The sequence below is a fragment of the Scomber scombrus genome, chromosome 2 (genome assembly GCF_963691925.1).
Source record: "Scomber scombrus chromosome 2, fScoSco1.1, whole genome shotgun sequence".
NCBI classification, from domain to species: Eukaryota; Metazoa; Chordata; class Actinopteri; order Scombriformes; family Scombridae; genus Scomber; species Scomber scombrus.
The window spans coordinates 11,326,555-11,343,892 of NC_084971.1; the positions used below are offsets into that span (position 1 = coordinate 11,326,555).

Below are 17,338 nucleotides of genomic sequence, written 5' to 3' on the forward strand. Positions count from 1 at the left end.
AGGAACAAGAAGAAAAACACATTTTGACCCGTGGCTATGAATCATCTTTTACAAGCTCATTGTATTTGATTGACTGATCTATCTGTCTTATGGTTTCGATACAATAGGTACACTAATCAACTACAGACAGCTAGTCCGCTGCTGGAGGCATATACAGATAAACACTTTACAAATTCTTAATATGAAGTTGAAGCTTTAATAACATTTGTGGTACATATTCTTTGAAGACAACAGTACCGAACACCATACAACAAAACAAAGTAGAAAAATATTTTCATATACCTTCAGACACCTATAGTATATTCTAATGATAATATTCTTACATTCACAAGATGCTGCATAACGCATGTAGTTTTTTCACAAAAAGTAAAAATATATTTAGCAATTCATGAATAAAAGGCATCAGTGGTAACAAAAAGGTTCAGCCACACTTGGAATGAAACAGTTTAGTTGTTTAGAGCAACACATGCATGGCCTTAAACAGGATCTCACATGATCAGGGAGAAATTTAAATATAAACAAAAAGTATGGGACAAAGCCATTCACATAAAAAGACTGATATCTCTGGCGATCTCTGTCTTTTATTTTATTATTATAAAATATAAAAATATATAATTGATGGCTTTATTACAACACTTAAACAGCTCAGGTTCTTAAGTAAGGCTGATTCTCAAGTCTATTTGATTATTCCATGCACCATATCAAAAATTGTGCTCAAGCTTTTTTTTTTTTACATAGAAAAGTGCAACAAAATAAAACAACTCCCGGTTGTTTAACTCCCATTAGGCCTCATCATAAAGGCCAAAGTTTTCAAAGCATCACAGGGATGGGAAAGCTTAATGTGTGGAGGCTATCTATAATAAGAACATAATTACAAAAAGGAATTTTATTCCACAAACACAATTTGATTGCAGGAAGCTGCAGGCTTATCAGAAGGGCGGGTCTGTTTTTGTGTATCTCCCAAGCAATCCTTTTGGCCCAGATTTAAAAAAAAAAAAAAATGTAATATACGCCAGTGAAAAAGGCACAGCTCAATTTTAAACCATAATAGATTCTTCAAAAAATAGCCATAAGTGATTTTTTTTAAAAACACTCATTTTGTTTCATATAAAGAAACAACAGATGTAAAATCCTTGCAGGAGCCCACATGGGATTTGCTGGAACATTAAGAAAGCCTCAGAGGCACTTCATGTGTAATTTGCATTATCAGTCTGTTGTTTCTTTGCCATAACATACTGTTAAAAACAGTACACAGAAACAAATATTTTCTATTTGCAATAAACGCCACAAAAGCACATCCTTATACACTTATTTTAACATGAAGCATTCATATAAAATACAGCACAAACTCTTTGCTGTTGCTTGAAACATAAAGAGAGTCACTGAATCACTGAATATATACATATACATATATGTGTGTATATATATGTTCATGTAGCCTACCTAATGTGGGCTTTATAGTCTGCTCTTTGAAATAAATAGTCTATATGTCTTTTAACGAATCCAAAGACAATACAGCAACATATATTATGATTATGATATGTTCTGCATGTGCTGACATGCTACTGAAATATCTTTACTTTCACTTACAGAGTTTTTGCATGAACGCTTTTAACTGCTGGCTACTTTTTACCTACTGTAGAAATAATTACACATTTACAGGATTTATACACCATCAAAATGAAAGTTCAGTCATTATCAATACAACTTCACTGAAAAACATTACCAGTGTAGAAAATAAGCAAAATAATGAGGTAAATGTGAAACTTTCTCACCCATCATGCAATTGATTGTCAGATGCTGCTGCTCATGTTGTCACACTTTGTCTTTGAGTTCCAATAATGTATTTGTGGTCTCATTAACTTTGATACGATGAGAAAGGCCTGTGACCCTTTAAAGCTGAGCGATACCTACTTACACCCCCCCCCCCCCATTACAGGCTGCAAATGTCAATGAGAGTTGAGCAGATCAAACCAAGAGTGGTGATTTCTTCTCAAATTGAGGTCTGGGGAGGTAAAACTCTCAAAAAGAGAAAACATATGAGAATAAAGATAATTTAGGTTTTTTGTTCTGGATAATTAAGTTTCTGTTGTACCTTTAACAAGTTTAATTCATAAAGGTAAATTAATAATGACTGGACTTTTATTTCAACCTATTCTGACCTTTAATGTCAGCGCTTGATTTGCTAAAGGAATGATAGGCTGTCTTTGGAGAAGAATAGGAGATAGAGCTCTTCATATTTGGGATTCCCCGGTGTGCTGCCCACTCTGAGAACCCTAAATGAACAGAAAACATGCGGTAAGAAATTGGGTAAGACATTGTATGTAAGAGAGAGAGAGTTTCTGTGGCTGAGACAGTGGGAGGGGAGATCACTGTGTTCTTACTTGTGACTGACTACTGGAGGGATTGGTACTGCTCAAGTCTGCGTATTTCTTCTTTGGTGTGCAGATACAGGAGAGGAAATAGGCGTACTCCTCTCTAACCTGCAGAGGGCAGCAGAACATCAGGGAAAAATTAACAGCCGGTAAAGACTCATGTCAATGCAATCCTTCATCTTTGTCTCACATTTTCTTTTCATTTATCCTCACACGCACACACACAAACACACACACACACACACACACACACACACACACACACACACACACACACACACACACACACACACACACACACAGGCAGCTACTGTTCAATACCTGTTTAGACAGCAGGCAGTGCATGACGAAAATCAGCGCTCCTTGCAGGCTGTTGAGGATAGTAAAGATGTATGCCGCCACTATTGTACCCTCTTGAAACAAGAAGGCCCCAAATACCCACATCAGACCCAGTATACACATCTGGGCAATAGCTGTCACTGTAAAAGCTCTGCAGAAGAAGAGAGGGAGGGGGAGGATCAAAGAAAAGGCAACAGATACAGAGAAAAATAAAGGTTGGCATGACCACTAACAAATGGATGACTCAGTATAGAGCATTATCTGGAAAACCCCTGAGGAGTCAAAAGGAAAAGAAAGCAGATGGGTGCTCAAGCTATTTTCTCTTCCGTTTACTGTCTGTTGAAAGCTGGTGGAGATATAAAAGCTAAAGGCTTTCTTCATGCTCACTTGCATTTGGTAAACTGAATTCACACGTCCAATTCCCTGGGATAAATGGAACATCACTGATTGATGAATCAGTGCATCCAAGGATGATTTTTTCCCACGTTAAAGCTCAGATGTGATTTATAGCCTGACACATGCAGTGCTGTAAATTATATGAGTGGAGTAAAAAATGACCATACTTCAGATAGAGGGGGTTGGGGGAAAAGCCCCTCAGAAGCACCCAATTAGAGAGTCAGTACTATGAAAACATTCTCTACATTTTTTCCCGCACAAAACTCAGACATTCTTTCCGTTTGTGCATTTCTTAGTTCCCAAAGTTGCCCTATTTGACCCACATACGTTTTAACTTACGTCTGACTTTGGTTGCGCAGTGCAATGGATGTAGGTGACATTACTCCATACATTACAACAGCCAAAGTTACACACATGCACACACGCACACAAGCAGGCACACGGACTGACTTAATTTTGTTAAGTTCGCAGAGGTCTGGGTTGAGGCTGGTGAACTTCTGGGCAAGCTTCCAGACGGTGATGATGAAAAAGAAGACGTTGGCGAAGATGATGAAGCACACAGGGCCGAAGAAACTCCAGATTAAGCCATCCTCCAGCGACAGCCAGCAGCTAGAGTTAGGAGGAAGGAAACCCGTGCATGAAAAAGCGGTTGATCATAGGTCGGTAGATCAGGTAGAAAACAGCATTTCTCTGTAATCCTTGATGTGCAATCACATAAGCAAATGCAAAACATTTTATCCTTTCTTCACCCACTCACTATTTCTCATTGCCGTAACTCTTGGGTCTAATGATGGCGGATATGATGACGATGACAAGGGGTGTCCCATAACCTGCGATGAATAAGTATAGGGGCCGAATGGTGGCATTGAACACAAGGACCACCATGCGGTACAGCTGCACCCCTTCCAGCAGCATCCATGTAAACGCTCCCAGGAAGAAGAGATGGAGCATTGCTGCCACAAAGCGGCAGCCACCCTGAAAAGCAACATAAACATGTGAAGAAAGTACATTTCCAGGGAAGCAGAGTTATAACATGTCCTTGCTGTCTTTTCATGGACTGCAGTAAACTTCAAATAAGATGTTCCCATGTAAATATCATATTCTGATGATAGTGACCTCAATAGGATTATTACACAGGTATAATAGCAATTTGGTATAGTGCTTCTTTAAGGTTTGTGGATGAACAACAGACATATCTTAATCAAACTGCTGTCTTTTTAAGCAAACCATCAACATTCGGAAGAGACTGTTTGCTTGGACAAACATACCACAGGTTTAGTTTGTGAAATGCCAGCCAGAAAGACGATGTCAGCCACGAAGAGGCAGATGCAGAGGTGCAGGTGGATGGTGGTGCGTGTCCCTTGTATGGAGCGGCAGAACTTAAATGTCAGGATGCACAGTACCAGACACAGCAGGGAGATGGTCAGCCCTAGCTTTGTAATCAGTACGAGCTCAAAGGGGTGCTAGAAGAGAAGACGAAAGAAGGTTCGAAGTCAGTTACACCAGAATGTGTGCACTGTTTTCTTGGAAAAGGAGATTTTTTTGTCCAATCAGTAATAAGTTGTAAACATAACATTGACATATGACAGTATTAAGTTTTTATAGCAGAGCAGCTGGCAAACAATAGCTTATTTACACATCTGCAGAGCAACATTAACATTAAAATTACTACATCAGACCACAGGCTTTTACCGCTGCGCTGTGGCCACATTGCATTATGTTCAGACTTTCGTATACTGGTAATAATACACACATAAACTGCAGTCGCACACATGTGGTCAACATACTGAAATATCCTTGTGGTTTGGTGTATATTTGACAAACGGAAAGACCTGTGAAGATCTGAACACAATCTGCTAAATGATTACGTTATGCTATGGCATGTAAAGGTCACATTACGTTTTTGGGAATAGAAAAAAATTTCACCTCACTTAGAGATGGTGATATAGTTAAATCGAAAAGGCATATTGGGTTCCAACTCTTAACTCAGTTGAACCCTTCGGCAACATGTAAGGACTAAAGTTGTCATACTTCCTCTAAATCATGATAATGGCTGTTCTTTTGTGCTTAATTTCATGTAACTCAAAGATTAAAAGTGTGTTATTGTTTTTCTGTCTTGTCTTTAGTGTGTGGGTGTGGCACTCCTCACCTCTGTGTCAATTATCAAATAGCATGGAATTTTGTTCCAAGGCTGCAACCATTGTGCCCCAGTGTTTTCTTATTAAACAATAACATGTTGTTTTTTGCGACTTTCTGATTTTCAGTCTCCTTTTAGTTGTGTGTGGGTCTACTCCAACTCCTAAGGGAATACTTACTCTTACTCTTACTTTATATCTGCTAAATGCTCCACTGTGATCAAAGGCTAGTTGCTATCTTTTATGCCATTTATTGTCGGGAAGGTGGTGTACAATCAGTTTTTCTTTTTTTTCTTTTTGTTTTTGCTAAAAACAGCCAAAACTCTTTGTAGACCTGAGGGGATGATTTTCTGTGGGTTCATCATTATGAATGAAACATTTTACATTGCACACAGTCACTTGAGCTACGATTAATATGTTATTAATTAATACATCTTTAAAGCATGTGAGAATCTGCAAAAGGGTGGAACCTTTTTACTTGTTACAATGTTTTCTTTGGAAGTCAAGACTTTTCTTAGTGGGGTGTAAAATTCCAACACTAAATATCATGGAGAAATGGACAATTCATTTAGGTTTTCGTAATATGTGTGTCTGTTTCTTACCTCCATTGGATAGAGGGCCATAAGCACAGCGAAGCTGCTCAGATGTTTACATTCACACACCGTGTGTGTGTCATTGGAGCCCAGTTGACTGCATCCATCTCTGGACCAGACCCCCGTGTCTTTCCAGTATGCACAGATGTACTTCGCCTCAAAAGGCTCTGCTGTCTTCTTATATAGCAAAACAAAACCATTACGATCTTAATCTCTTTATATTCCATTCTTATATTCCATACAATGTTCAAATTGATACAACACTGAAATGACTGATTACGTTCAAATTTGTGAGTGTGATGATGACAGGGTGGCTCAGGCTCTCAGTGGACGGGTTGGAGACCACAACAGACACTACTTTAGAGTTGATCTTGATGTAGGTGGAATTGACGCCTTCTTTTTCAAGTCCTTTGAGCTCTTCAAAGGAATTATTAACAGATTGCTCAAGGTTCTTGTAGGTCAACAGTGCAGCCAGAGCAAAGCCTATAAATATAATAAGAAATATTGTGGTTATTAGAGATATGTTTTTTGATATATTAATTGATATACATTACTTATTTGTCAGAAGAAAAGGGAGGACGAGTTTACCAGGATATGTTCCTGTCCCAGCTGCTGTTGCCCAGTCAGTGTCGAGCCTAGCATTTTCATTGGTCAGATGGATTGGTCCAGTGGGTGGAGTCTTTCCCTTCTGTATTGCAATCGCTGCTTCTACTTAAACAAATAACCCATTTCATATGGTAATCTCCCACTGTACAGATAGCGTTAGTTCCAAAATATGTCCTATTTTCATTTATTAAACTATAGAATATATTATCATCCAGGGAACTGGCCTGTTACCTGTCTCAGAGGTCTCCATCTTGGTAATGTTTTCTTTGAGCTGCGGACCAATGAGCCTAATGGAGTCCTCCACCACTTGGAGCAAACCACCCACGTCTTCACTGTGGATCAGGTGACCAGGGGGCAGGATGGCATCGGTGGCTGTGAGAAGTTTCTGTCCATGTTGCAGGACACAGAAGGGGTGAATATGACAATACTGTGTGTTTGTGTGTGTGTGTGTGTGTGTGTGTGTGTGTGTGTGTGTGTGTGTGTGTGTGTGTGTGTGTGTGTGTGTGTGTGTGTGTGTGTGTGTATTTGTATTTTGTATCTCCTATTCTAACCTCCAGTAGTGCGACTCCATTAGTCTTCCCTTCAACAGCAGCATGTGGGTCTGACAGAGCCAAACAGCTGCTTCTCATCATGGTTAAAATGTCTGCCAGACCTTCAAGAGACTAAGAGACAGATGCAGAGACAGTGAGAGAGAGAATAATGATACCATTCAGTTAACTAAGGTTCACATATACATATGCTGCAGTGTGTAAAAAAGGGAATTGCCCCTGCTTAAAAGTTGTTGTTGCATTTTACCTGTGCGGACCCGCTATCAACTTGAAAGTCTTTACAGTCGAGCTCTAAATGGAAAAAAGTGACGCATCAGATAATCAGTATGCAACACACTAACCACATAAGTGACAGTTTGACACTGCATTGTGCATCTTGAGCAAAGGAGTGCAAAGAAGAAACTGCGGCTAAAAAAAAAAAAAAAAGCAAAAAGTGCAAGATTCAGTGAACAAACACTTCTGTGTACATATGATGAAAATTAGGACATCAAAGCCATGAGATGCATATTTAATTTGGAAGTCAGAAAGTAATGGCAATGAAATGAGACCATGTATGCATACACTCACGTGAGCATGGAGCCCTTTCGTTGCCATAGTTTGTGTATCCTTTTGGACACTCGCACACGTAACTTCCATTAATATTCTTACAAGTCCCTTCTTTTCCACAGAGGTCTTCCCTCTTTTTGACTTCCTCACATTCATTTATGTCTGTGTAAGGACAGGAAAAAACAGAGACATAAGAAATGACAGACTTTCCACAAAGGTGATGATTTCAATGACAATGGTTTGAAATCTTAAGATTGCAGCGATTGCCCCAGCCCATAATGGAGCCTGACTTTTGAGTTAAAGTGAATTGCGTTTATGATATTGCACTGCCATGCTACAATTATGATGGCAAGAATAGCATGCAAAGGGGTATCTTTATTGTGTGAAGTAGTGATGAATGAATCATACATCAATAATAGTAATTTTACACATGATCCATGATGTAAAAGATACCGAAAAATATAACGGCAAAAATAGCATATAGCCACTTATTTCCAGCACCCTACTATAATGCGTGGCTGCTCACTGCCACAGTTTACAGGGATGGAAACAAGCCATCATTCATTTTATTACTTAATTTTTAGTGCTTTTCCTGCTATGAAAAGTTAAAATGTCTATGGGCCTATTCTATCCTAGGTTGTGGACACATCTAAAAGTGATATTCCTGGAATAGGTGGGTCAAGAAGCTTGGCAATATCAGGACTACTGGCAAGGCTACTGTAGCTGGCAAGCTAACCACTAACAAGTGCCAATCAGTCACAGTAGCTCCCAGAGCTTCCCTCTACTGCTGTTTTCTTCGTCTATCTCTTTCACCATTGCACGCCATTTTATTCAATAAAATGTTATTGAAGAGAGAAAATTAAGCTATCTAAACAAGCGTATTGCCTGTCAGTTAGAAACTCATCAGCTTCTTAACTTAGGTTGCTCGTTTGCTAACAGAACAACAACTTTACACATTTTATTCAAAAGAGATTGACTTCAATGTTATATTTGTTGACTTTTTTGTGATTTCACTTGTATAAAAGAGTTTAAGTAAAATTTAATGGTACAACACAATAAGCAACAATAGCTTCCCCCTTTTTCTAAATCTGTGGATCTCCATCATTACACTGCTATTGGTGAACAGCAAATATTACCAAGATTTATCTTTCAAATTCATTCATTCCTCGCAGGGTCAATCCGTTTTAAATCCTTGTGTGTCCAGGGCCACTGGAGTGGCATTCTCATTAAATTTCCAACTTTCACAGATTTGTGTGTGTGTGTGTGTGTGTGTGTGTGTGTGTGTGTGTGTGTGTGTGTGTGTGTGTGTGTGTGTGTGTGTGTGTGTGTGTGTGTGTGTGTGTGTGTGTGTGTGTGTGTGTATAGAGCTACTTAATCGACACCTAAGTGTATATAAAAAAAGTAGACACTACTCACCTATGCAGGGTTGGTGAGTATTGTTGGTATTAGTGTAACCAGAATGGCAGGTGCACTCGTAGCTCCCAAACAGGTTCTTACATGTTCCATACTGACCGCAGATCTTATTGTTATACGTACACTCGTTTTTGTCTGACAGGAACAAATAAAGACTGGTAAGTGTTCAGGCCAGAGAGAAACTCTGACACTAGTCACATACACTCACACTCACACACACACTGACCTTGGCAGCGTTTATCAAATGCTGTGAAGTTAAATTTCTCGTTTTCAAACCCATGTACGCACTGACAGTAGTAACTGCCAGGGCTGTTGTAGCACTTTGAGTGGTTCCCACATGGTCTTGGTTCATCATCACACTCATTTATATCTGTAGATTTGGATAGAAAATACATAAAGCAAAGATAATACAATTATAGTGATGAATCCTACAGATCAATTGATAATAGAACATAATATGTACTGTGACTGTCTCTTACATTCTTGTAAAAACTAAAAGCAATATCTCTTTAGTTAATTTTTGTCTCATAATTCTGTCCACCATGATGGTCTGTGGTTACAGCACTGCTAGCATGCACTTGTAATTATTCCTGCTGGTTTCTTGAAATTGTGGTGATCTAAAAATGTTAACCTTATCTACTGTTGTTTTCATTGTAATCCATTCTGGCTATGTGCAGTGCTTAAATGCCTAAAATGGAAAAATGAGGTAGAATGTCAAAAAAGGCTGCTGAACTCCAGTAAGCGGGATTGCGTAATGGGAGCAACACTTTTTTCTGATATTTCTCCTCTTGGGTAGAAGTCACAATCAAGCATTAGGGAACAGAAGTGAAACAGTAGGGAAGGGTGGTAAACTCAAAACTTTTGGAAGATTATTACCTTCACAATTTTTGCCCTTACGGCTGTAGCCATCGTCACATGCTGAGAAACATTTCCACAGCAAACACATTAAGCCTGTGGGGAAAGAGAGAAGCCTTTTAGTTTCATTTCACAGTTGAAGCAACATTTTACAATGATGACACAATAAAGTAAAAGTTGTGTTCCTTCAAGGTCAAGGTGGAAGAGGGAGTGGGTGGTGGTGGGGGGGCTACACAGCAGAGCAACAACATCTAACCTTTTGAAGAAAAAAAAATTTTGCCAGACAATTATGGAGTCCATAATTCCATAATGTCAGAACAGAAAACACATCTAACAGTCCAAATGAATCTGTGGTTGGCCCCAAGAGCTGCTTCACAGGTGAAAGTGTAACATTTGGGCAAAAATGAAAGTTAATCATAACTGTAACCCTGCCCCATTTTCATTTTTACCCCTGCCCCTTTGACCATCTGTGCCTTTCTCTGATCGAATTGCAATATATAACAAAACATCCAGAAAAAAAACAACAACTCTGGGAATCCCACAGTTTGCTTTTGCTTTTAACTTACATGTCAAAAGATACCTGCAGTCACGTGGGTTCTGTTTTTTTTAAACAAAAATACAAAAATAAATCTTTTTAAATTAAATTAAATGTATTTTTGTTTCTGTGCCATACACAGAACAAACAGTGATCTGTGTACTCTGTAAATAGTTTCTCCGCAACACAAAGTAGCTAAATACTTTTAGTGTGATGGTGACGCCATGTGTGTGTTTGTGAGTGGCCCATATGGTTTCCTGACTACTTGCAGATGTAATCGTCAGTTTCTCTCTCAAACATCAGCACATACTCAACATGTTTGATCATGTTTAAGTCAACCCTCAGTTAAGCTAAGAGAGTAGGTAAGTAGTAGGTAAGCTAGTACGTAAGTTTTACTTTTGGTTTCCACAATCATCTGTGACACAAAGTACAAACCAAAAATATATTTTCATCAACAAAGTGTGTGACCTATGATTAAGGTTTAAGGCTTGTGGTCATAATTAGTAGTTGCTAACTGTATGTCATATTTTGAATTACATGCATGTTCCTGTTAGTTTAGTGTTATTTTGTTCTCTTCTACCCATGACTCCTCCCCCTATATGCTAGACACAGCAGAACATGCACGTGTCAGTCACATTTTGTGACTCAAGAGTCGGTGGTAAGGCAGAAAACCGCGCACCCACACACAGACACACACACACACATGGTGTGAAATACTCCGGGGGCCCTCTGCTGTGTTTCCCTCTCTCAGTGTCACAATGAGCCCTCTGTTACTCTGTGATGAAGCTAGAGCTCCCATAGTAACACCACTTCAGGAAAAACTAGGCAGAGTTCGACAGTGACAGTGCGTGTATGAAACAGTGTGACTGAGACTAACTTAATGACTCAATAATTGTGGACAGAAATAAGGCCTCAAAATACACAAAGAGTAACTTTATGCTCTGCTTGCAGCTGACTTTCATTCACCAGGACAAATTAATTGTCTTCTCTGTATGTTTCTTGTCTTTAAACGCTGTTCTGTCTGTCTCTCTTTCTGCTGTATGTAGCCATTATGTTTGGACCTGAAGGTAAGGAGAAGTAATTAATGCTGTCAATTCTTTATCCAGTCACTTGTTTCATTTTGTGTGCTGTGTCTTTTCTGTTCACATGAGTCCGCAAAAGAGTTACTGATAAATGCTGTTCAGTCACATGTTAACCAACACCTATGTAGAAATCAGGAGAATTGTTGCCTGTGCTTACTTTTGAAAATACAGAAGTGAAAACTTGTAAAGTTGAAAACATGTTTTAGTAAACAACAATTTGTGATCAGACATCCTCATAACATATGAACAAAAACTCAAGCTGAGGAACTGCTCTGCTAAAAAAAAACATCTTTGGACCCTTGTACTGTCTATGGGGTCATAAATCAAAGATGAACTCCTCTGAAGAAAAAGAGTTCTGTTCCCTCAGAAATATGTTTACAAACTTGGATGGCATTGCTCAGCAACTGCAGAATTATTTTGAACTTAAATATGAGATGTCTGATAGTATAATTTTAATTATCAGCACTGTTCCTTTATTCACAAAGTAGGCTTCTTACAGACATTAGCCAATTTCTTACTTGTTTCTATCCAAAACTATTGCAACAAAATGTAAAATATGCAAACACAACATTTCCCTGAGGGAAATATTTTACTGTTTAGGTGCTGTTTGGTGTGTATGGTTTAGTGATATCTAGTGATGAGGATGCAAATTGCAATCAACTGAATACCCTCTCCCTTTCCAAGTTTGTAGGAGAACCTACTGTGGCTGTGGAACTCGTAAAAAACGTGGAAGGCCCGCTCTAGAGTCAGTGTTTGGTTTGTCCATTCTGGGCTACTGTGCAAACATGGCAGTGCAACATGCCGACCTCCATGGGAGAGGACCCACTCACTACGTAGATATAATATAAAGGGGTCATTCTATGGCAATGAAAACACAATGATTCTTATTTCCAGGTGATTATACACTAATTCAACATTCTCTGTGAAAGCCACAACTCAGTGGAAAGCCCTACCTGATGACATAGGCACATTTAAAACCAAATTTAAAAGTCTACTAAAAAGCTTCTCAGCTTTGTAACCACTGACTCTACATTGTATGTGATGTGCTTTTGTGTGTAGCTTTGTATATTCTATCTGTCCTGCATGTTTTTTGATTTGTACTGTTTGTTATTGTGCTGTTATATGTTTTAATATTGACGCACAGAAGGGACTGCAGAAATTATGAAAATTAGCAATGCTTATTCTTATACAGTACATCAAATGGTAACATTTATGTTTAACACTGCACATGGTCCCAATAACAAATTACAACTACTAACACACGTATCTTCTAGTTATGATATGTATGTTTTACATACAGTAAACATATGGTATGTCGTATAACAAGCTGGAGTAGAAATACAAAAAGCTTTATACGGGTTTACCCATTGCAGCCTCAAATTTACAGCGGTGGTGAGTTTTTTTTAAATTTGCTTAATAGAAGTGGGAAGGGGTGGGAAGGGGAACTTATAGATTTTTCCTGTAATGAGTTATCATGTGCTGTCAGACACATGATAACTACCTCACCTCATTAAAGCTTTTTCGGTGTTTGGATTTATTTTCCCCCATGATAATCTGCTCTGACTAACCTGATCAGTGCTACAGCATCAGTCCGGTGACAGTGGTTGTTACTACACTGTCTGAACCCACATATCACAGCAGCAAACACAGCTGGACAGCTATGTGAGTAAGACTTTCAAGTTTCTACAAATGCCATCTCTTCTTGCCTCATCTTTACATGTCGTGACAACTGCTACAGTTGTCATAATTGTGAACAAGCTTCCTAAAACTGAGGAAATCAGAAACTGAGACTGAAATACGCCTAAAGAAATAAATTCAATTGATTCTTCTTTAGCTGTCACATAATCCTAAAAAAGCTGTGTCTAATTGAAACAAAAAGTAACTCAAGAACTTGAAAACAGTTCAAAACTTTTTACTTCTCCATTTCTTTTTTTTAATCAACCTAAACACACCCACCCAGTCACACACACACACACACACACACACACACCCACCCACCCACACACACACACACACACACACACACACACACACACACACACACACACACTTTCTCTCGCTCTCATTGACAGACTTACCAAGAATAATTAGCTCCTTCCCAGACCCCATGTCAAGCAATATTCCCACACAGCTGATCAGAGCTATAAATGAAATCTGGCTGATGTCCTGTTATAAAAATGTAGTTCCTCTCATAAAATTAAAGAAATAAAAAGTTTTGTTCAGACTTCTCAGAGGGAATCACAATGTGAGGTCCATGAAATCCACAGTTTGAGACAGTTTGAGACAAAAAAAAAAAACTGAATATTTAAAGAGAATTTTAAAGATCCTTTTTTAAATCCTTTTTGTGGAGGGAGATTCTGTATGTGGCAGAAAAAAATAACTGTGAACCTTCACCAGCTTCTTCCTCTCTCAGATTCAGACTCTCCATATGAGCACGCCCCTCCCTCCCTCCCTCTCTCTCAATGTAATTCCCCCACCCCTCTCTCTCTCTCTCTCTCTTTCTCTCTCTGGATCTCTCGTCTTCTCTCGCTCACTTATCCGTGTGGCCTTGACTCTCTCACGTCACTCTTTCTTGGTCTTTTCTTTCACTCCATATCTTTCCAAGTGAACACATTTGAACACATTTCTCACACTGGCACCGTATCACATTGCTTGCACAATCCCCCTCTCTGTCTTCCACATTTCACTCTACGCTCCAGTGAGCTCTATTTCAGGAGCTATTCACAACACTCTCATGAGAGGCAGAGAAAGAGAAGGGGAGGGAGGGCAGAGACTGAAGAGAGGGCGATGACTAACACTCACTCTAAACAGCTGCTGCTGTACTTGAGTTTTGCCAGTAAGTAATCTTATATCCGTTCCCATTCCCCACTAACAACTCTCCATCTCCTCCTACGTGTCCTCCTTCATCCACTAAATGCTCAGCCCCTCATCCAATTCTAGTGACGAACACTCTGCGTTTTCCCAACCCCCCAGACAGCAAAAAGCAGACTGGAGGCAGACATGGGGTGACCCCTGTTAAAGTGAAATCCTCTAGAAACCATAATGATGTGGTTCAGTGGAAACAGGATCGTATAAAAGAACTCTTCAAGGAAGCTAAATAACACTACAAACTTTGTTTTGGTGAGTCTTCACTATGGAAAGATAGACCAAAACTCAAAATACAGCAGCTTTAACTGCTGCTACTAACCATTAGCTAAGCCCTGTCGCCCTCACTTAAGCTACAGTGCTAAGCATGTCAAGCATGTACAGTGATAATGATGATTAAACGCAACCACTGAAAAATGAAATTCCTGAAACAATGGTCCTTGATACAGACATGCAGGCTTCTCATTTCTAGTCTATGACAGTCTGAAATAGAATTTGTCGCTAATAGATTTTATCAGCTATATCCAGCTCAGCTAACGTTGGCACCATGATTGAAAATGAAGATTGACATTTTTTTTTTTCCATCTTCAGTTGACTTGTTTTGAAAGAAAAAGGGGTCAAATATTCTCCTGATGGCGTCACGCGATATTGTATTCTATCCAATTCATCTCCCACTGGGTCATTCTTGGTATTCAGTGACTTTTGTGTCTCCAGTAATTTATTGAACAACATCAGCGTTAAAGGTTTTCTTAAAAAAACAACAACACACACGTTTGATTTAATACATACTGAATTTGACTAAAAATATTTAGACATTTTACCACATTTTAAATAAATAAATGTCTCCAGGGATTTAAATTGATAGATTTACAATGACCTTTTCACCTTTGATACTGTTGACCATGTAATACTTCTTAAGCGCCTTGAACACTGTTTAGGCCTTAGAGGCACTGTTCTTAACTGGCTTTCTTCTTACCTTACTGGTAGATTTTTTTCTGTTGCTGTTGGTGACTCTGAATCAGATGTAGTCAGCGTTCTATATGGAGTCCATCATTCAACAATACAACGTATCATATCAGTCCTATGCTGATGACACAGTTATACATATCTGTTTCTGCCAACCACCTTAACCCAGTGAATGATCTCATCCAGTGCATTACTGAAGTTAAATATTGGATGGCCAAAAATATCTTGCAGCGAAATGAAGACAAAACGGAATTTCTTTTAGCAGGTCCGAAGGCTTTGAGGCATCAGATTAGCTCTTTGGTAACTCCCCTATCAGTAAAACCCTGTGAGCATGTCAACAACTTCAGTGTGATCTTGGATGCTGATCTTAACTTTCAGAAGCACATTTCCAGTATTTCTAAGATGGCTTTTTATATATACAAAGTTAGATCTTTCCTGTCACCGTCTGATTCTGAAAAGTTGGTTCATGCATTCATTTCCAGTCGACTACTATTGTAACGGACTCTTTGCTGGACTGGCAAAGCACACGCTTAATAAACTCCAGCTTATTCAGAATGCTGCAGCCAAACCAGAAGGTGTGAACACATCACTCCTGTTTTAATTTCTCTTCACTGGCTACCAGTAAAGCAAAGAATTAATTGAATTGAAGAATTGAAGATTGAATACTTCTTATTGTTTTTAAAGCAATGAACGGCCTAGCTCCCTCTTACGTTGTTGACATGCTCTCTGAATACACGCCAGACAGACCCTTGAGATCATCAAATAAAGGTCTCCTCACCATACCTAGAATAAATAGTAAATCAGCTCATGATGCCTTCAGGCATTATGGTCCTACTCTTCGGAATTCTTTACCACATGAACTCAGGTCTGTTACAACAGTGTCTTCCTTTAAAAGCAGACTAAAAACATATCTTTTTTAGGTTAATGGGTAAAACCTTCTTTTTAGAAACAGTATTATTATTGTTATTTCTTTTAACAATGATAATAATAATACTTCCTACCCTACTCTCTTATTGTAATACCTTCTCACCTTCTAATTTTTTATGCTGTCTTATATGTACTTATGTTTTTATATATGTAACATCTTCTTATTTTACGTTTTATTTTATTTGTTTTATACATGTAATGTTAATGTAATGTTATATTTTTTGGCATGTATGATCTTTACTTGTTTTTAAGCACATTGAGTTAACGCCTGCTGAATGAAATGTGCTATATAAATAAATTTGACTTGACTTTCACATTATCCCCCATATTGTTTGTTTTATTAGGACTTCATTTCACAATACAAATCTTTTCAATACAGGTATAATCGTGCCCAGTTTTATATTTGTTTAGGAATAACAGACAACACAGGGATATAACACCTACACATACAAAAAAGAAGAGACAAAAACAAAATAGGACAGGAGAGGCTGCCATGTAATATAAAACTTCTCGGTCCACCCTCTAAGAGAAAATTTCATCTTTTCCAGTTTAAGGAAAGACATCAGATCAATTTGCCAAGTGTGTTCTGCTGGGGGCTTGGACGACTTCCAGTTTAAGAGGATACATCTACGGGAAATCAAAGAGGCAAAAGATAAAACGTTTAATTTCCGTGTAGTAAACTATAGATAGTTCAGGGGAACTCCAAAAATGGCAATAAGTGGGCAGGGTGCAACAACAATACTTTGGGACGGAGGCACATCTATTACAGCCTTCGCTCGTGCCAGGATAGTATTTTGTTAATTTGGCTGTGCTTTAATGCATCCTATTTAGCACTTTGAACTGTATTAGATTGAGATGGGCACAGGATGAGGAGTGGTTGACTTGTAATTTGGCCTTGTCCCACCAGACGTCCTGAAACTGAACTTCCAGTTCAGCTTCCCATTCTTGTTTGATCCTGGCAAGTGAAAAAGGGTCAGATTTAAGAATGTGTGTGTATAGCTTAGATGTCAGCCCTTTCATTTTAGCTGGTTTATCTAGAATATTTGGTGAGTCCTCATCGTGCAGACGTGGGAATGTAGTGCAATGGTCCTTAACAAAACCACGAACCTGGAGATATCGGGGGATAAATGGTTTCTGGGGAAGTCATACAGACAAAA

The 17,338-nt window shown here is 38.7% G+C and overlaps 1 protein-coding gene across 3 annotated transcripts; it reads right to left on the reverse strand.

Annotated features, from left to right (window-relative positions):
- Nucleotides 1–1,925: 1,925 nt before the first annotated feature.
- On the reverse strand, nt 1,926–14,722 carry LOC133992579 (adhesion G protein-coupled receptor E5). 3 transcript variants are annotated; one of them, XM_062431278.1, is made up of 17 exons: nt 13,502–14,722; nt 9,828–9,902; nt 9,178–9,321; nt 8,955–9,086; nt 7,560–7,700; nt 7,240–7,283; nt 6,996–7,106; nt 6,676–6,829; nt 6,427–6,549; nt 6,119–6,321; nt 5,848–6,012; nt 4,379–4,573; nt 3,868–4,085; nt 3,561–3,719; nt 2,697–2,865; nt 2,385–2,483; nt 1,926–2,276 (listed from the first exon to the last, which is right to left on the reverse strand). In XM_062431278.1, exons 1-17 carry the CDS (start codon nt 13,530–13,532, stop codon nt 2,235–2,237), a joined length of 2,205 nt encoding a protein of 734 aa, XP_062287262.1. In that variant the 5' UTR covers nt 13,533–14,722; the 3' UTR covers nt 1,926–2,234. The 3 variants fall into 3 exon arrangements, with proteins under 3 accessions (XP_062287262.1, XP_062287247.1, XP_062287254.1); XM_062431263.1 differs by having other exon boundaries at nt 5,848–6,015; XM_062431270.1 differs by having other exon boundaries at nt 5,848–6,015; nt 6,427–6,546; nt 13,502–14,721.
- Nucleotides 14,723–17,338: the final 2,616 nt, after the last annotated feature.